At 34.1% G+C, this 21,598-nt stretch overlaps 2 protein-coding genes across 3 annotated transcripts in view; both read right to left on the bottom strand.

Annotated features, from left to right (window-relative positions):
• Arms (Ankyrin repeat-rich membrane spanning) overlaps positions 1–4,797 on the bottom strand; it is a 39,345-nt gene extending 34,548 nt beyond the window's left edge. The window contains exon 1 of the mRNA XM_076113560.1: positions 4,422–4,797. Within this exon, the coding sequence (XP_075969675.1) occupies positions 4,422–4,571 (150 nt within the window). The 5' untranslated portion in view covers positions 4,572–4,797. The remainder of the gene's footprint in view (positions 1–4,421) is intronic.
• A 1,793-nt stretch (positions 4,798–6,590) lies between these two features.
• LOC142972446 (uncharacterized) lies at positions 6,591–21,381 on the bottom strand. 2 transcript variants are annotated; one of them, XM_076113566.1, is made up of 3 exons: positions 21,110–21,381; positions 19,351–19,885; positions 6,591–7,567 (listed from the first exon to the last, which is right to left on the bottom strand). In XM_076113566.1, the coding sequence occupies exons 2-3, from the start codon at positions 19,654–19,656 to the stop codon at positions 7,520–7,522; spliced, it is 354 nt and encodes a 117-aa protein (XP_075969681.1). In that variant the 5' UTR covers positions 19,657–19,885; positions 21,110–21,381; the 3' UTR covers positions 6,591–7,519. The 2 variants fall into 2 exon arrangements, 1 of the variants encoding a protein (XP_075969681.1); XR_012959455.1 differs by lacking the exons at positions 19,351–19,885; positions 21,110–21,381 and adding an exon at positions 8,372–8,850 and having other exon boundaries at positions 6,651–7,567.
• Between the last annotated feature and the right edge of the window lie 217 nt (positions 21,382–21,598).

The following is a 21,598-nucleotide window of genomic DNA, read 5'->3' as shown; positions in this document are numbered from 1 at the left end:
CCACTCCCCCTGAATACATTTTATTATCGCTTGTGTAACTCCCGTGGGAGGAGCCGGGGCCGTTCTATTTTTAGCTAGATGCCCTGCAGTGAAAATATAAGGCTTATTGAGTATTATATCTACTACGACTGGAAATACCACTTCAATTCTACACCCGCTTAGTTAACTCACAATTATGTTTAGAAAACTCATTTACCAGTAATATAATATTTTATGGACGAAATAATTAATCGGGATAAGATTTCTCTATGAAACATTAAAATGTTGGTTCATTTCAAGTTCAATGGCTCCAAAGTTTATCTCTTTTGTAAAGCCTGTAATACTTATCATGCAAACTCTCTTCGTCACAACAAAACATTAAACTACACATTATGAGCTTTTACAGTGATCTGGGTCTTTTCATTTTACGAGTAAAACTAACAGATAAAAATATTTTGTCACAATTAAGTAGACATTTTTACACGTGAAGAAAATTTTATATAGGTACAATGTTGCAAACCTACAAACAGAATTATGAAATTCAACAGGTAGTCATTTAATACTTCCTGATGGACTAACTGGACACATAATTGACATTAACTGATGCATCTAATTGCATCTAACGATAAAACTCAGACTACTGGCGCGTTATCTTCATCATTACTTAGTTATCTATATCAATGTTTTAGGCCGTTACCACTTCACCTGGATATTAATAACATAGTTAGTAATGATAAAAGTATCATAAATTTGATAACACGGCAAATCTGACCTACTGTTAATAGGCTGCTAAACTGTACTCTGCAAAATCGCTACAAAGATTCCAGGAGAAATTACTCATAGAATTAAGATTTTTGTTCAGATAACGCATATCGTTGCAAAGAAATGACCTAGGACACCGCGCCTCCGGACAAACAGATATTATCGACTTGAACCAAGTGTTTGGTTTACAAACTAAAAATACACATACTTGTTTAAACAAAGATAACTCGCGAGCTCTACTTGCCGGGGAGGGAATAGAGCCAATGGCCACAAAGCTACATAAGGAAACACAGGGGTCAGTCATAAAGGTTCGTTAGCCTAACAAAATAAGAAGACTGGACGCAATGCAGCTTCGCACTAATCACAAAATAAAACAAGCATTCCAAGTTTTCTTAGAAACAGCAAGCTTGAACGCTAAGCTACTTTTTTGTTAGGTAACAAACAAGGTGTATTTATAGAAGTAAATGAGTACTAACATTATTTATAATTAAACGTGTCATCTTTATTCTTTAAGCAGTGCAGACATATTACGATTCCAAACTGCGATAAGTATGAATTAACAACATAACATTTTATTTAAGGATTCAAGTCGTGGGAAAATATATTTTTCTACAAATTATGATTAAGGTACCTGCGGGTATTAAGGCCTGTCGGGTAATAAGGCCTAAATCACAAAAAACGTACGAAATACAGTAGTTGACGATCAAGATTACTGTCACACAAGCTCAGAGCGTATACAAGTCGCTGCAAAGTGGCGAACGCACTCTAGCACTTCTCCTCCCGCAAATATCGTCGAAATCATTCAGAAGTGCGGTTCAGCAGCACGAATTATAAAAATTGACTCTAGTAAAACGTAAGTTGTTTAGAAAATATCATATTTACAAACCTGTATTGACTGTCCGCTTATTAATTAATGTATGCTTGTCCGTAAATTACCGTTTTAAGAGACTTGTGGTTATAAAAATTATATTATTATTCTTTTCTGTAAATAGGTGGTTGGCGGATATTAAGGCCTATAAAATTTTACAATAGGCCTTATTATACTCCTATTTTTTTAACTGCTATATAAGTAGGGGCGTGTTTTTAAAATGTTTTTTAGTGGTAGTATATACGTAGTTTATATTTTCAATTTATATATTATTGTTTTTAGTGCTTACAGTCACGATGCCTCCCAAACGAGCATTGTGGTTAGAAGGCGATCTGACAAAAATAAATCACAAAAAAAAAATGATCGGTACTGTCATGCTTGCAAATAAGATAGAATGGATGATGCTATGAAGTAATGTTCGCGATGCTCTAAGTGGTACCACGAAGAATGTGTCGGTTTGACTGCAGAATATACTGATGATTTTCAATGTCCTGATGGATGCGAATAAGGACATTTTTTTAATTTATTAAGACTACTATGCTTTCTATTGCCTTATGTTAATGATTATTGATGTCAAGAATACTAATTTACTTAGTTTAAGTTGATTTTTGAATAGTTTATAGTATAGGCCTTTTTACCCTACCCTATTATAATAAGGCCTAAAGACAGCGTTTTTTTAAAAGTGATATAATGTTTTAGTTTTAAGCTTTAGAAGCTATTTTTTGTTTAAACTCGGTAGTAATATAAGTACATGACTGATTATTATAAAAACTGGTTGATTATATTGGATATTCTTCATTTTATTACAAATCTCCCTTAGCTAGGCCTTAATACCCGCGGGTACCTTACATTATATGAGAATATAACAATATTCATACGAGTAAAAATAGCTTATGATATATTTTTGAGATATAGTTTTGGTACCAATTCTGATAAAACATGGAATTGAACCTGTCTATCGTTTATTTTAACCTCTAACCGAATGAACGTACAGTTACTTCGCTGGATCTTTAAAAACCTGAACATAGTATTTTTTACTTTCTTCTTCGTGTTTAGCATATAAAATTTTTTGAAATTAGTTACAAATAAGCTCTACATCTGTGCAGTTTCATTAACCTTAGCAAGATATCTTAAAAACGTAGTTAGTATTTAATTCTACTACGCTTATTAACATGGATAATACTAGAGATTATCGATAACGAGTAACGTATTGATAACAGTTATATGTTTAAGAAATCCTTGTGTAAAAGCGAATATACTAACACCTACACAATGTGTCTGAAATTATCATGCAACAAATTAAGTCGTAAAGTACTATTAAAGTCACTCGAGAAAATAATTATTTTAATGCATATAACTCGAGGAAGCTACCGATTCAATTAGCGATGATAATTCAAGTGACAGCTCTTGAGTATGATAAACGAGGTTAGAATAAAAACGCTATATCTTAACGATGTTTCTTGTGCTTCAGACTAGGCAGACCTATTATGTCTATTTAATAAAAAGTATATTTTTCATCTACAATATTTGTATTTAATAGCTGTAGAGCTTTTTGATAATTTAATGACTAAGAAATGAGTAAGCTAATTCAAACTTCGAAGGAAGGATATTGATTGTAGTTTGTGACAAACATGGATTGACCAGTTTCCACAAAATAACGCAAGTTCATTACAGTCAGCTTACGCTAATGACGGAAAAGTAAAAGCTAGCACGCAATTTATTATGCTAAGTAGAGTCACTGGTCGTTTTCGTGTTTCACTTATGACGAAGTGTGGTTGAAAGGTCGATATAACCACTAACGTAATCTATTACCTTTTTCTAAGAAAAAACTAAGTCAACATTTATATGTGGGTTTTGCCGATGGTTAACATCTAGACTAATCTAGAGACATATTGCGTATTTGTTATGTATTGATAAATACTTAGTCGGAACATAAGAGGAAACACATATTAAATTAATTTATATACTAATACAGTATATATTTCGCCATGGGTTTTTTATACTTGGACGTCACTGTCGACCGCTTCATTTCGCAAGAATTCCTAAACAAACACAAATATTTTCTCATTTATTACATTTTTAGTCCGTCAAAGAGAAGTTGAAATTTATTAGAGATTCTAAGGGAATTTGGATTGAATAAAGAGGCAATTAACTTTTCATAGCCTTCAAAGAATGTTATCTTGCCTTTAACCTGAGACAAAATGAAGAATACAAAACATAAATAAACAATCTATGGAATATTTTATGTCCGCTTATACTTTTTAGATTTTAAAGTATTCGGCACATTCCTGCTTATTTGCAAAACTCATTTATCGAATTGACACATTATTGTCGAATGTAGTCATGCATTTATTCCCGAATTTAGGTGCTTCTGTCATATAATATGGTTCGATATATCATGTGGAATGAAGCGTAAGGTCATGGAATTGGGCCAGACGATTCATAACTGCGAAACGAAATCCACCGAGTTCCAATGAAAATAAACAAAGTTTCGTTGACAACGACATACTTCGTTTTAGTCTTGTATTATTATAAGAAGATACTTATACGAAATTCCTTCACCGTAACAGAATGAAGCAGGCAAACCTTGGAGTTACGTAAAAGTAATTCATAATTTTCCTAAAAAGACTGATCGGTTGGCAGTTTAAGCCTTGTGTTGTGTCTTGTGAATTAAAACTTAGGTTAAAACATCGTTTGAAATATAACCAGCACCGTATGCGTATGCTTATATAGGTAAGGGGGGTGAGTTTTACAGATTTTCTATAGATTGTAAACGGCAATAATTTGATGTGTAAATGACATGAGCAGGTACCTCGCTGTAAAACGTTTCATTTGCTGTGTCCCTCACGAACTTGTAATATGGGAAGAGACTTCCGTAGCTCCTCGGTATTCGCAGGGCCAACATGAGCGGTTGCCGCTCGGCCACCGGTGTGGAAGGGCCAGGCACATTGCGCCAAGACATAGTTTCACACAAAACACAATACTAGTCCGAAAACTTCTAACATGAAACATTGTATGCCATATCCACATTTGCACTATACGAAAAACGCACCTAATCCTAGTGACACTTCACACACAATCGAATATAAGACAAATCGAGGGTAGGCTGGGATAAAGACAAACCATCGAAGGGAAAGTTATGAAATATTCTATAGGACTACAGACGGCGTTAAACTGCGCCTGGTATGATTGATAAGATTTATTTGAAGTAATAGCATTGTAATACACGAGGAGTGCTTATCAAACTTATCGGTTTATTTGTTGAGTCCTGTGCTTCACATTTATTGATGCGGAAAAAGTAAAGTGTATGACTGTCTTGTACCTATGAATATTTATTTGAAAAACTTAAAGATAATTTAATTTAACTAAAACAGATTATTTGGTCAAATTAATAAAAATCTAAAGAGTAAATATGTTGAGCAAATCTTAGTTTTTAAAACCTTTAACGCCATCTAGCGAAAAGCCGATACATCATTGAGGAAAACTGAGTCGGATTGTGAACACAAAGCCAACGCTGCGCGTGCGCATGGTTACCATATGCTTGTTTAAAGTAATAACACAGATGGCGCTACTTGTAGGTAAATGAATGCATATTTCCTTTGACTTCGTCAGCATTATAATCGATAAAAACGCAACAATTTTCAAGTTTCACTGTACACTTCCCTATTTATCAAGATAATATCATTACCTCTGTGATCTATCATTATTGAACTGGGTTTTATCTACATCAGTAAGCATGTAAGATTTACCCAACACTCTTAATAGCTTAGGTCATATTAAGAAAAATGAAAGCAATGAATTGTTAGTTTAGTTAGAATTTGTAAAATGTTGTCTGCTACAATTTCGGTAACTACAAAGAAATAACAGAATCCTAATTAAGAGTCAAGTTTGTCAGTGTAGCCAGACGTTTAACTTAAAAACAATGAACAATTGATTTCCGTCTCCTTGACTGATCTAACTTATTGTTAGCGTATGCAAAGCGAATATTACACACTGAAAAATTGTTATAACAAGATAATTAAATGTCAACAAGTTTACTTATTTAAAATGTGGATAAATCAAGGCTTTAAAATATTTCAATAATGGATTATACGAGATACCTTATAGGGCATGTAGATCTGATAATTTATACAAAACGTTAACTTTGTGTCTCTTTTAATATGTACCTAATATTCCACCTGTATAATCATTGCGGAAACCTGGTTCTATTTATTCTTAGAGCCTTATCATAACAATTTCTGCACCTATAGATTACACCTTGTTATGATAAGCAATATCTGGAAATAGTATTTTATTACAATAGTGATGTAAGTAAAGAAATGTTGCATGACTTTTACAATGTAATGAGTATCAGGGCTGTGATAAAATATAAATAAAAAAATCGACAAAGTGCGAATTACACTAGCGCACGAATGGTTCCGTACCATTATCTATAAAAACGACGAAAAAGTGCGTTTGTTGTATGGGAGCCTGCTTAAATATTTATTTTATTCTGTTTTTTTAAGTATTTGCTGTTATAGCGGCAATAGAAATATCATCTGTGATTTTCTACTGTTTAACACTGCAGGTACACGAGATGCATGGGTATGGTGACAGACAGACAGCGAAGGGCGTTATCATACTAGCGGATTGCGAACGTCTTTAAAGCGAAGCGGGCGCGCAACGAATTCGTTACCGACACACAACGAACACGTCGCGCATGCGCAGCGAATTCGTTGCGGACGCGCAACGGGATCGCCGCGCACAGCAAAGTGGACGCCATTTTGTACTGTCTCGTACAAACGTCAGTCCGTCCGCCCCACCTCACATCAGACCGTAACGAAACACGAATGTGACAGGACGTATATGTATCAGCATGGCATCATTGGGAGATTCCGATATCGATACAGAGTTATTTATTAGTGAAATTCAAAGTCGTTACGTAATATGGGATCAAAAAAGCAGGGAATTTAGTGATCGTAATTTAAAAAAAAAAGCATGGGAAGAGATTTGTAATTTATTTATTCAAGGCTTTACGGAAAAAACAGTCAAGGAGAAAAATGAAGCAGGTAAGAGAAACACAATACTATTTAAATGTACTTATGCTGCCATGGTAACGCTCCTTCATTTGAAACAAAATAGTCAGCAAATGTATCTCTTATCGCATTACCTGAAAGTCTACAAACATTTCCATTTACGTGTGGGTTGTCATACAGTCCAAATATTTGTGGTACTTTCTTACGATGTCTTATTACCTTAACTTTAGATCGTACAAAATTATGCAATATACAACAAGTTTTGACTATTTCTTCGCCAAAGTCTATTCCAACATTTAATGGTCGATGAAAAATCCGCCATTTATTAGTCATGATTCCAAAAGTGCACTCTATATATCTTCGTGCTCGGCTTAATCTATAATTATATATTCTTTTTGTAGGAGTTAAATAGTTGCCCGCATACGGGCGTTGCATGTATTTTGACAATGGAAATGCTTCGTCGCCAATAAAAGTAAAAGGCAACGGTATTTCATTGTTTGTTATTTGTTTTGGTTTTGGAATATTTAAACGATTTTCTTCTATGTCTCTTCTTAATTGGCTTCTGTCAAATATAGTTGAATCAGAACTTTTTCCATAGGAACCGACATCAACAAATATATACTTGTAGTTGGAGTCACAGACGGCTAGTAAATTCATCGAGAAATACTTTTTGTAGTTAAAATATAGTGAGCCGCTATGACTCGGCTTTATCATCCTAATATGTTTGCCATCCACTGCACCTATGCAGTGAGGAAAATTAGCATTTTCTAGAAAGCCTTTACTTATGTTTTCCCAGTCTTCTGTTTGCTTGGGTGGCATACAAATATGAAATAAGTTTTTAATAATAGCTTGACATGTCTCCCGAACTATTTTTTGTATTGTTGAAAATCCTCTTCTAAATGAAAAATGCAGGTCCATTAAAGAGCACCCAGTTGCCAAATACCTGAAATATGTATTTATTGTTACAGTTGTTAAACTACAAAAAAGATGGAAAGGAATCCGCGACGCCTACGTCAAAGATAGAAATAAAAAAATCAGGAGTGGCTCCAGTGCATCTACATCTAAAGAATACCTGTATTCACCTTTGCTATCATTTTTGAATACTACTACACGGACTCGTCCTTCGAAAACACCGCCGCCAGCAATTTCAGATGATGAGAATACAATAAACATAAGCGATGATTTTACAACCAATGTTACAAAAAAAAAGAAAAAATCTGATGATGCTGAGGATAAAATGATTACCAAGTTAATGCTAAGGATGGACGAGAGGATGAATAAAGATAAAAAAAGTGGTGAAAGTGAACCCGAATACAACTTTGCGTTGTCTCTGGTTGAAGATTTAAAATCAATTCATCCAGACTATAAAATGGATGCCAAAATGGAGATTATGGGAGTTTTGAAAAAATACAAGCATATGTCTAACAGCTATCCTCCAAACTACCCTGGATATTTTACAAGTTCAGAGCCATCGCGAAATAATTCATTACAACCAATTAATTCTTCACCAAGTGTTTATGACGAGAACAGTAATGTTGAAGATACAATTTATAGTGATTTATTTTCAGAAGAGTAATAATTTTCTAAATTCTGGTTAGGTACCTATTTTTGTTGTGAAATAATTTAATAGCTATTGTAAAACCACCGTTATGTTGATTATTTATAAGTAAATAATGATTAACCGATTAATAATATTAAAGAAGTATAATTCATTCTCCTGTGTACTTATTTTATGTTAAAAACATACCTTATTGTAATTACGAGCCTTTCTTCAGGTGACACTGATAATCTCAAATGTGTGTCTTTATGTCTTATGTCAGTTTGTATCAGATGCAACAACTCATAAAATGTAGGTCTTGACATTCGCAGGTAGGAACGAAATTGTTTTGGATTATTTTTTATTCGTTTGCAAAACAACACAAAGTAGTCGCTCTCCTCCATTCGATTAACTGATAATGGATCTTCCCAAATTCGTCGATGCTTTCGTTTTCGTCTCCGGCGTCTTCGAAGTAATAAAATCAACAGCAGTGTTTCCTCGTCGGAATCCATTTTGTAACTGAGTGTATTGTACGGCGATAATTTGCTACAAACGCGCGACGAAAACGTAACGTATTTGCCACGCGTCCGCGACGTCCTCGCTGCGCAGCCGCGGCGTGTTCGCGACGCATTCGCTGCGCGTCCGCTCCGCCCCGCAGCCGCTTCCAAACCGCTAGTATGATAAGGCCCGAAGTATCAGTAATAGAGTCCCGCTTTTACCATTTGGGTACGGAACTCTAATAAAAACACATTAGTAACTGAATAATTTTAGCTATGATCAGTTTTTTACCGTGCCTTATTTATGTACCAACTCATAATCATTCGTAACATCCTACTCGTTCATATGACGTCTCTACTACGCAAACTACTAAAAATTATCCCATCACTTTTAAAGTATTTCGTAATTATAAGTATGTAGTTATGTACACATCATATCGTGGTTTTTATATGCATAGATAAACACTTATAAAATCGTTGGTAGAGGACACTTAAGCGCGATTAATACAGAAGACGGCCGTGTGACGGGCGCGGGTCGCGACGTTTGTATTCATTAACCCTTTCGCGAGCATTGGCAAAATATTTACCATGTAAACTCCCCTAGTTTAGCCTAGTGGAAATGATAAATTTCAATTTGCTAAGGCTATTTCATAATGATTTCTGGAGCTAAAACAAAAATCGGAGGTGCAATCAGTATTGTCCGCGAAAAGGTTAAGATTCTTAAGATACCACACTGGCATATGAATATACCCATATGAAAAAGTAAATAGACCTGCAAATTTCATCACAACCCGCACGCGGCACGCACACGCTTTCTGTGTGAAATGCGCCTTTAATTCATGAAGTTCTAAATGCGATTTGTCACTACGCATTCAACTGTTTAGATGGATTAACTATATATTGTTTACATAACAATCAAGGGTCGCATTATGTACTCAAAACTTGGAGGATCACTGAGCTGTGCTGAAGGTCTTTGTGATTATTCAGCTGACTTGTTTTCTCTTATCAACTGTACAAAGTAAACTAAAACGAATTAGTTTTGAAACTGATAATACCACCTCAGGTTTCGTTAGAAATATATTTTTATTTTTGTACTTAGTTATCAGTATTCAGTTTCAGTTCAGTTATTTTTATACTTAGGTAGAAACATCAGAGGTACTTATAGCAATTCTCACCAACGTATATTGTGTAGAAAGTCAATAATATGGCTAATAGCAAAAATAATTTTAAACAAGTAATATCGATGAAGTAATTCATACATATAACTCTGGTAAGCTGAAGAATCATTCATACATAATAGGAGATCTAAATAAGCTCACAATTTTATTTTAATGGAGTTATAAATCAATGTTCTAATTTTAATTTTAAATTGTACGTGATTTATTCTGCACCTACTTTAGTTGACTTTAGAATGTCCTTTTATGCAATAGAAATAACAAAATAATAATAATCGTCGCAAAAACGCAAAGCATATAATTAATTATCCTTGTCTCTATGCAGAAGATAGACTTTGCTTCATAAGACTTGCCGAAATGTCAACACCAAAAGCAAATATATGACTAATGAGTTAATTTCATAAATATTTGTCTTACAGGTGTGACCGTTACATTATACTCAAACATTATACTCAAAAATAGTGCCCACTAATTTACTTAAATGTTTTTGTTCAGAAGCACAAAATTCCGTCTAGAATAGAACCTTGTATTACGCCGACACCGTAAATCTTATTAAGGCTAGAATTTATTAAAATTATATGTCCTATTGTTAAGAATAAGACCTAAATGTCAAGGACTTGATTTTTATCAGCCATTAGTCACTTGATAATGACATTCCATAAAATCACTGGTTAGACGTGTTTTATGCTGCTGAAAGCCTTATTAAAATCATTTTTAAATAATAGTACAGGCTTATCAGAAATAAATGGTATGTATGGCCACTTCAATTGTTTACACAACAAAGAGTTTGTAGCGACCTATAAATAGACTATGGGGCGTGTCATTCCGTCGTATACTTGTCATATTTCAAATCACAACATTTATAGCAAACATATCGAAAGAACACGTCTCTTGAAAACTAAACTGATTTCGGTACCTGGTCCAATAGTCGGCTTAGATACAGGTATTTTAAAACACTTTTTTGTACAAGTCTCTTGGCTTCCGAGTATCATAGGTGACTGAGGATTTATTTGTACGTAATATTCTGTATTCTATCCTCAATGAGTTCTTCGAACTGATTTCTCGGTCATGACATTACAGCTAGTTATTTTTTACCTTTATAATCACTGCTAAACATAGGAAAACAGACCGATGTGTATCGAACAAAACCAAGCGACTCAGATTTAACGACAGCGTGACCTTACTCGTCGGACAGTTTATGTCAAAACTGAAATTATAGCGTAGTTATGATTAAGACTTCATTATTTATTGTACGATGTTATTCACGCCATTTTCAACTAGCTGTGTCTGGGACTAAAGTAATATAAACAGATATAGACTTTTCTAGAGATTTCTGAGGATTAATACTTACAATAAGTTCTAACATTTCCCGTTTCCGTCTGACACAATAAACTATTCCAAATGCTTATGAACACACGCTTAATTAAACTCAATTATAACCTATATTTATTTATCAGCCAGTTTATTACGTTTATCAGTGGCTCATACATTAACTAAACAACATTGCAATTATTTACGGACCTAATGAACAATATAATGTACAACAACGTACTACTAATTGTCATAGTATTATACAGAGACTTCTAAATTGTATTGTATGGGGAAGTAGTGATGATGTCATTCATGATCGGGAATAATGACGCATAAAACTAGATAACGAGAAGGCCTTGGGCGCTTAGTTACAGTTCAAACAACCACTATGCCACGATTTGACAATAGAATAAAACTTATCCTCGTAGATAATTGACGAAAACTAAATCTAATTTACGCATCACCTTGTGACAAGCCTCGCCTTAGTTACATACCACGTTACACAGGCATTAGTGTAAATTGAACGCGACATTAAAGAATTTGGCATACGAGTATATCAGCACATAATATTAGATATTTTATTTGACTGTATAGTGAATAATACCATTTAGTTAAGTAAACGTAAGAAGCTAATGATGAAAAGTGCTTTTACTAATTTTCAATTAGCATTACCGCACTTTTACCTCGATAATTTTGTCCTCGGCTAATATTATTCAGGAAAGTAATTATATGTTTTCGCTTTCATGGGTAATCTTCGAACTTCAATTAATAGGTAACCACTAATAGCCAATTTCATAGCTTCTCGAAGAAAGACAAAATAAATTGCCGAGAAGAAGCACGAATAAAAGCTAGTAGCAAAACTTATACACAAATAGCACACCAAACTTGGCAAATCGTACTCATACTATGATACAAGAGAGAGAAACCCCGTTTCAACCTTTCGACCTTTCAAAGACGAAGCAAAATCTTTTGTTCGTGAAACTGCATACATAGATTAATATATTTATTTGTTTTATCCGAGAACGAGATATTATAATGAACTAGCTGACCCGCGCAACTTCGCTTGCGTCACATAAGAGAGAATGGGTCAAAATTGTCCCCGTTTTTGTAACATTTTTTACCTGTACTCTGCTCCTATTGGTAGTAGCGTGATGATATATAGCCTACTAGCTGACCCGCGCAACTTCGCTTGCGTCACATAAGAGAGAATAGATCAGAATTTTCTGTTACTCTGCTCCTATTGGTCGTAGCGTGATGATATAAAATATGCTTTTTTTTCACGAAAAATATTCTCAAAATTATTTATATCCATACTTAATATTATAAATGCGAAAGTAACTCTGTCTGTCTGTCTGTCTGTCTGTCTGTCTGTCTGCTACTCAATCACGCCTAAACTACTGAACCAATTTGCGTGAAATTTGGTATGGAGATATTTTGATACCCGAGAAAGGACATAGGCTACTTTTTATCCCGGGAAAATGACGCATTTCCCGGGAAAATTTAGGTGGCGAACGACATCGCCAATAATAATCAATATTATAATGACACTGAATTAACAAAATTCCGTTGTCATGGCAACTGTTTTAATGGCGGATATGCCTTAGCGCGATTTCGTTATATTAAGCGATATAAATAATTTTGAGAATATTTTTCGTGAAAAACAAGTATATTTCATATCATCACGCTACGACCAATAGGAGCAGAGTAACAGTAAGAAGTGTTACAAAAAATGGAAAATTCTGACCCATTCTCTCTTATGTGACGCAAGCGAAGTTGCGCGGGTCAGCTAGTCTCTTAATATAACGAAGTCGAGCTAAGGCATATCCGCCATTAAAACAGTTGCCATGACAACGAAATTGTGTTATTTCAATGTCATTATAATATATTTATTATTCACGACTTCGTTCTCCACCTGAATTTTCCCGGGAAATGCGTCATTTTCCCGGGGTAAAAAGTAGCCTATGTCCTTTCTCGGGTATCAAAGTATCTCCATACCAAATTTCATGCAAATTGGTTCAGTAGTTTAGGCGTGATTAAGTAGCAGACAGACAGACAGACAGACAGACAGACAGAGTTACTTTCGCATTTATAATATTAGTATGGATAACCTTCCTCGATAAATGGACTATCTAACACTGAAAGATTTTTTCAAATCGGACCAGTAGTTCCTGAGATTAGCGCGTTCAAACAAACAAACAAACAAACAATCAAACAAACAAACAAACTCTTCAGCTTTATAATATTAGTATAGATTAAAGCTTGTAAAGTATCTTGGTATACAATATTTACCAACCTTAGGAGTCGAGCCGACAGTCAATCTCGTCATAGCCTCAAACATCTTTGTTTGGTGGGTGTGAATAAGCATGTTGAATTAATTTAGATAACTTAGACGTAAATTTATTTCACTCCTTTATTTTAAATTATATTATATTGTAATGTAGAACTGATAATTTTCAGAACTTTAGAACAAAAGTTACAGTTACTGCTGAATTTTACTCTTATTTACTTAACACTGTTTAAATACTACTAATCGCGTAGAAATATTAGTGCGAACTGCTCATAGGACTAAAGAGTTTTCGTCGAAAGGTTGTTACTGATTATACGAAACAATTGATTTTTACGTAATTAAGAAGTGGATACCACTAACCACTTCTTCACTAAAGATAATGATAGGTGTTTACACGAGTTTCTGCATGTTGATTAATTACATTTTCTGAAAGTGGAAATTAACAATACTTTTTGCAATAACTAGGAAGCACTACTGTGTAATTGGATAAAAAAACCGGCATCGATATTACTTTATTTACATGAGCTGCAGAAAATCAGAAAATGATGCTTTTAGCGTTCTCTTGATGACAAGAAAAAATGGTCTTAATTAAAAGTTGTAGATTTATTGTCTAATCATCATATTTTTTCAAAACTGATCAATATTGTTGGATAAAATATCACTAGGCTTTATTTTGTATCATTCATTTAGCAGCTGGTTGATTTGATCGAAGTAGGAACCATATGTTTTCGTTATCACAAGACACATCATCGATTTATTTCATAAAACCTCATATCAGATTTTTGAAGACACTTCAGATTTGCATGAGTCACCTTGAACATTATGTTATACCTATCTTATATCAGAAAATATGATGCGATTGTTATCAGCTGAATTTTACAAGCACGCCAGGTAATGTTTTCTGGCGCTTGTAAAATCCTATTAATGCGATAACTCATGAGGATAGGATTTTATTTTGTGCCTAAAACACGAGTACGAATGTTAATAGTGAATAGTTTATTTAAACTATTCTCAACAGAAAACGTTTTTAAAATTTACGAACCAGGTTCTGACATTAAGTATTTCTTTTTTTTTTGTTTTCAATTCCGTCGAATATTCAGTCAAGTAAATTGTAGCCTTACACAATTACAACATGAAAACTCATTACATTTAGTTAATTACACAGTTGATTAAAAACTCTAAAGAAGTCAGTAAATGGGAAACAATTCTCTACAGAAATGCAGTTTAAAGAGCGTGTGTAATGGCAAGTTTGTCATGGCCGTACGTAGTAGGCAGTTTTGTAATGTGACGCTGCCTGCACAAAGCGTCATTAGTGCACGTGGCTCATTCTTAAACTGAACCGTCGACAATTCTCAAAAATATACGCCGTACAGAGCTAGGTATATTCCACTTCAAGTTCTCTCATTACACCACACGCTTAATATCCAAGAGGTTTTACTTTCAATCGCAAGTAACTCTATATTACAGCAGAAAAGGTCAGGGACACAAACCTTGAAGGGTACCTATATCACGCAAATCCGCTTCCCTGAAATGGATATGGATAAGTCACGAGAGGGCCGAGGGGTGCGATGACGTAAAGTCCATGGTACGTTAAGTACGGCATTGGAAAGGCTCCAGAAATTGTCCAGCTTCCAGTCGACTTTGTCCGAAGTCTAATGAACCGATAAATACGTCAGAAGGTCAGGCCAAATAGATGGCTTATAAGGTTGCATGACCTATTTCCCAAGGGGAACGTGACTATATAAAAGTAATTTGCATGAGTAAACGTGCTGTTGAAGTATCTACCTATGGGTTTTATACTAACTTCAGCTATTTTGTTAAGTGATAATGTAGATGGAGTTGGCAACATTTTATAATCTACCCGCTTAGAAACGGTCCCGCCCTGATATAATTGGACGTTTAAAATACTTCAAAACGCAAATATCACAACCTACATAGAAATTTTATAAAGAGACTTATAGCTTTAATAGTTTTGTCTACGATTTCAAGTTTCAAAGTGTTAGTAATAAATTGATATCAAATTTAGTAACTCTATATCGCTGTAACAAGGGTCCCTTGTGTCTTGACGTTGCTTTACGTCGACGGCAACGACACATAACGGCGACGATACGTTATTCTACACGGTCAAATGTTAATATAATAATCTACGACATCGTTGAAAGTGGTTCCATAGCTGAAATACTTGAGATCGAGACTACCTTTTAATGTTCTACAAATATGTGTTACTCTGGCTTTGTCTGTTCAGGAATTCGGCTCAGTTGAATCTTATACTAAATACGGGATCACTGGGAGTTTAAGTTGTTCTAGAACTACCCTGAGCCTAATCGCATGGATTTTTTTGCTCTTTCCTTAGATTAAAGTCTATTGACCAACCTAATCCTGTGAGAGCGAAGAGACAGACAAACAAACATCAGTATTCATAATAGGCAGATGTTTGTAGAAATGTTGTTGTAAGTTATTTGTAAGTTACTGAATCACTGAGTTCAACGTGCTGTGCAAAGAATTAACAGTTATACTTATAAAATGAGCCAGTTTAAATGCAACAAAAGTAAATATTGTCAGTACTGAAGGTTATTTCTGTAACAATAATTACAATAAACAAAGAAACTCACTTAAATACTCCTAAGTTATATTATAGGAGGTCATTATCTCAACGATTATTATTATTACTGTTACTTTGTAAGAAGTATGTACTTATCATTACGAATAATGTTCAGCTTTATAGACCTTTATATTATAAAAAAATGACTTGTTTTTTATACACAAAATGAAAGTACAAATTGATATTGACGTTGGAAGCGTCTCAAGGCTGTAAATCGACCTAAAATCGTGAGACAGATCACTATTGCTAGTTCCTAGTGCTTTACTAGAGTATTAATTTTTATTAGCATATTTGGCTACTTGTCAGAAATACAACGACTGTGTAAATTATATTCAACGTAAGAGGTGACAACAAGCAGTGCTAAATGAGTTATCATGACAATATCGTAATCATAAATTTTATAGCGCCTTTAATATAAGTCGTATATAGCTGTGCAATTTTTTATATGAATTACATTTTACCTATGAAATTGATATCAAAAAATGCTTTTTGTTGAGTTCAAATAACGATTACAAACTTACAAGGTTTATTTATTATAAATCATGTAGGAACTATTGGGGAATTGCATACATACGTTCAGATATTTGATAAACTATAGAAACCTGCCAGCAACAAGTGACAGGTACGAAGCGGTTAACCCTTTTTAAGGTAATAAGAACATTTATATCACCATGCAAATAAATTAATCAATATCTGTATATAGCTCAATAAATCTACATTTAACCTATTTTTCTGTCGCCAGATTGCTAATACCCGTTAAGTAAGAATAGAAATTCATGCCTTTTTATTACCTAGCAACTAAAACTCTGGCCAGTGATATAATATACAGGAATTACGATAAAATTATGTAACATTTCAACACTTACTATTTAAATTAGCAATTCCAATATTGCAATGCACACATCAATTTTATCATATCGTGCCAATAATGTTCATCAGAGTTACTACGTACGCTTTTATGCCTTGGCAATTTGTCACTGAACATTACACTCTAATAGTTTTTTCATAAATTATATTATAGAGGAACTAAAAACTAAACCAAAGATGTGCAGAATATAATTTTGTATCTGAAAAAAATGTTTTGTCGCAAACATTTGATGTGAACTATGGGATTTGTTTTCAAAACAGTTTGCAGCAACAACAGCTTAAAGAAAGTAGAACCAGTCCACGAGACATTATACGTTTTATGGTGGTTAAAAACATCAAGATATTGATACAAAAATGAACTTATACGTAAGAAAGATTAATCAATCAATAGAACCTTAAGGATGAATTTTTATTTACCTTATTAAAGAGAGCTTGGTAATGGTAACGTGATAGCGGTTCTAAGGTAAGTTAGTGATTTAATCATAAAAGCTTAGCAGTGGTGACTTTTTATAATAGGGCATTTTTCCATGCCATCAAAAGGCACTATACCAGATTTCTCTTTTTCTACATGTAGCTTTTAGTAGGTCGTACTGATTATATTACTAGCTTCTGCTCGAGACTTTATACGCGTCAAAAGAGTTTGCAAGGAAAGGGTATCCCTTTAATTATTTCAGTTTCTAAACTATTCCATCAAAATCCGTATAATAATTCCACACTAACTTTTGCATCCATTATATAAGTAGGATGAGGATTTGCAGCTTCAGTCTTACCAAAATTTGATATAGAAATCTGAATTATAGTACATGTTATCCTTGTTAAGTTTTGTAAGAACTTAAAAAGCAGATATAGGGGCCAGAGTTATCTCGTTTCTTGTTCAATTAAGGAAGCGAGTAGGTACTTTGGTATGAGAAATATAGCGGGTGTTTTTATTTACAGTACCTACACAACGTTATTAAATAATTCAATAGCTTCTGGCAGCGATTTCGTTGGCGTCGAGAGATTTTCCCGGATGAAAAATATCCTGCAATCTGCATGAAAGATTTCATCTGAATCCGATTAGTTGTATTGGCATGATTAAGTAAAAAACATCATTATTATTAAGGAACTAAGATTACATTTAAATATTTTAAATGAACAGTTTCACTAAGTGCAGAGAAGATCACATAGCGGGTTTAAGTTATAATGTTTAGTTCAGAATCATTTTATATTTCATCGTAGTGTTATGTAACACATCATGACACAAATTGTAGGCGTCCGTCTCACATGATGATAGTTGATTGTCAGAATTAAATTGAATGCACGCGGCTCGTTCTTAGTAATTTATCAGTCTTACTGCTTGTCATATGAACGTTATTGCGTACAGCTGTAGGTGTCTCCACGCGCGATAAACCTGGACTATCTACTGGAATTAAGTACTTAATACCAATACTCCAGGTCCCTACCTAAAATAAAACACTAGAAGTATTTGCTTAGTTGGGAAATTTTGCATAATTATTTTAAAAATTTCACTAGTCGTTAAAGCATTTGAGGAAAATCATTGAATTTTATCGTATCACGTCAATCGACCACGCGTCCGCCATAAATAATGGAACAAAACCAATTCATATTGCATTACTAGCTATATACCGGACTCTGCTCTACTGTCACAATTCCTACCATAAGAGTTAATAATGATGTAGCCACTGTAAGGCTACATGGCCTTTCAGTTTTGAAATTCGATATAGCATCAATTCGATACGGGTGTATTGTATTCTTTTTCCTCGGTAACAGTACGCATAGCAAGCTTAAAAATTACAAACACGTGTTACCAGAGTGTGTTCATTATGTCAATAAAGTAGGTGATTCATAATGAAATTACCGGTCAAATACACAACTTGACGAAATTCCAACAACGCTGATCTTAAATAAACTGTTTTATTGGGGTACATTGATTCACGATATGCTAAAAGGTTGAGGTCTATAACTGCACCGACCTTATCACAAATAGCTTTATAAATAACATCAGCGCAATCAGACCGAGACAATTTATTTTTCCAGAGTCTACTCGCACCAATGACCTTTTTGAACAATCGTTCGTCAACCATGAGACCGAAGAGGAAAATCTAAAGGAAATTAGAAAATATATAGATGTAATTAAACATTCAAGACATAGAGATATACATAGGGACAGGTTTCTTTACAAAACAAGGTCAAAAGACGAAGATCATGACATATCTGGGATTTATAAGAGTTGTAAAGATAAACATTTAGATAAAACGTTAGGTACGTATAGGTACAGAAAACACGTTACGAAACAACGGTAAGACTTTCTTGCACCGTGCGACGACTCTTTGTACAAAACAACAACAAGCGACAACAACAAAAAGTAATAGACATGCGCTATTTCAGAAGTGGTTATTACTGCCGGCTACAGTTTATTAGTGGTGTCTAAAGAGCATTAACGTCTATACCTCGTGACCTTTGTTAGGTTCGCCGCTCCAGATATCTCTCCAGTGAATCAGGTGGTGCAAATGGTTCTTATAGTTGTGCTGACGATGGTGGTCTCGTTTCTTCCGGGATTCAGTGGGTGATGGAGGTGCTGTGAGAGATTCACGCCGTCTCGTGACAGGAGAGACCACTACTGCTTGCAGTTGTGCAGTCAGCAGACATTCTGTCTCTGGTCCTTCATCAGATGATATACTGTCCGTGAGCAACCGTGCCGGCCTCGACCCGCGACCACCTTTACTAGGACCGCACTGGGAATCTTCTCTTTTCATTTTGAAACTATTTACACATCACCAATGACAGTAACCAACTTGTACAAGAGATTGGGCAAAAGGTAGAGCATTCACAATATTTCGCAAACTAGGTAACGGCAGCGTTTACGACGGTGCAACTGACGTGTGGTGCGGACGGCGCCAAAGCCAGACTGCGGCGCGCGGAGCGGGCGCACGTGGGCGACGACGCGGCGACGTCAAAACAACGCTGAGGTGTTGACTCTTGCATCTTGAAATTTGCAAATTTGTTCCTTAAACTTGCAGGCTTTTGTAAGGTCGACAAGTAAACAGTTAGAGTCGTATTTAAAGGGTTAACTATTTTAAAAGGATATGCATAAGATGTTACCGGAGTTAATTTGTGTCTTATAATGTTATAAGTTTCTTAAATATACAGTTGTTTTAAATATTTATAATCAAAGTAAAATGCAGTTTATAACTACACAGAAACATAGTATAGGTACACAGAGGATCTTGTATAACGGTAGTTGTTTTCTTACAAAGGGTTCCATTTATAATTATATCATTTAAAAACTATAGACATAAATAAAGATTTTTAATAACTGTTCATTAATTATCAAAAGGTAGATAGTATTACTATTATTATGGTAATAGAGTCGATGAACCAATTTCTTATTGAAATGCTTAATTTGATTTAATATTGCATTGTTTCATAGCAAGTGATATTTTTTTGGTTACAGCCATCCCCTAAGAAGACCAATATTGAAATTTTGTGTAAGATTTTTATGTCAATATTTAGTAATAGTCCTTCAATAGGTATTAGTGTAACAATCATGGTCATGTCAGATTACTGCATTACTGGTTTAAATTGTAGGCTCTTGTCAGAAATAAACATTTATAAGTTTAACATTAATAAAAACTAAGACATTTTGTGTTACATTATTTGTCAAGGTCAATACCAGAAATAAAGGCAGAATTTCAAAGAGTATCACTGATATTAATAGTAGGAGTCAATACTAAAATAAATAAAACACTAAGACTTGTTATCTTTTGGTTTAACACATACAAAGTGTATTTCTTAAATGGTATGATAATAATAAAAAAATGTACTCTAAAGAAAATGTGATTTTGTATAAAATATGTTAGCAAGTTTATATTGTATTAACATCTACATAAATAAAATACATAATAATATAACATGTACACACCTATAAAATAAATACCTTGAATTATCTGAATTAAGTAAGGAATGGGGACATAGTTCTTTATAAACTTCTCTTTGTTTCTTATATATTTGCGATAGGTATTGTTAGAAATGTGTTGGTTGTAATTTGTAATGCAAATAAATAGCCGTGATCTAAACCCACATAACTAAATTAAACTACGATGACATAGATTCAGTGCGAACACAACACATAAGAAAATATACTTCATACACTAACCAGCTGTAAAATATATTTTATGTAAACAGGGAAAAATATAAAAGATCACTTACTTGATGTGTGATATCAGTATCAGATGATAAGGTACCGAACAATAACCACTACATTATGCCGTAAGATTAACTGAAGCTCATTATGTTTGCTCTTTTTCTTTTCACTTAAACACAACATATATTAATGAACAATTACTCATACTTTACAAGTCAAACAATGAAATTGTTGCTGTTCAAGCATGTACTTATTTTTTTGAATTTTTGACATATACTTAGGTTTTCAGTGATGGGTGATATAGGGCAGTATTGTAAATTAATCTAATCGCCTAAGTAACAATGATCGTCACTATCGTACTATGTGATTTTTTCAAAGTTTTCAAGATATATTGAAAGTTATGCTATGGGATGGCCTCGGCCCAGCAGTGGGATTACATGAGCTGGCAATAACAATAACTATTTTAAAATATTTGCCATTTCAACCAGACGAGATGAACTATAAAAAAATACTGTTTCCTACATTAAAATTTAGTAACCCAAAAACTAGCGTAT

This window comes from Anticarsia gemmatalis, chromosome 4, assembly GCF_050436995.1.
Source record: "Anticarsia gemmatalis isolate Benzon Research Colony breed Stoneville strain chromosome 4, ilAntGemm2 primary, whole genome shotgun sequence".
NCBI lineage: Eukaryota > Metazoa > Arthropoda > Insecta > Lepidoptera > Erebidae > Anticarsia > Anticarsia gemmatalis.
This window is presented reverse-complemented; position numbering and strand designations above follow the sequence as displayed.

Bases quoted from the DNA above. Each gene is read 5' to 3' on its own strand.
- LOC142972446 (XM_076113566.1), bottom strand. From the start codon at position 19,656: ATGAAAAGAGAAGATTCCCAGTGCGGTCCTAGTAAAGGTGGTCGCGGG. The intron at 7,568-19,350 runs GTATAGACGTTA...TACATATTTCAG, and splicing joins AACCTAACAAAGGTCACGAG to GTATTTGGCAACTGGGTGCT.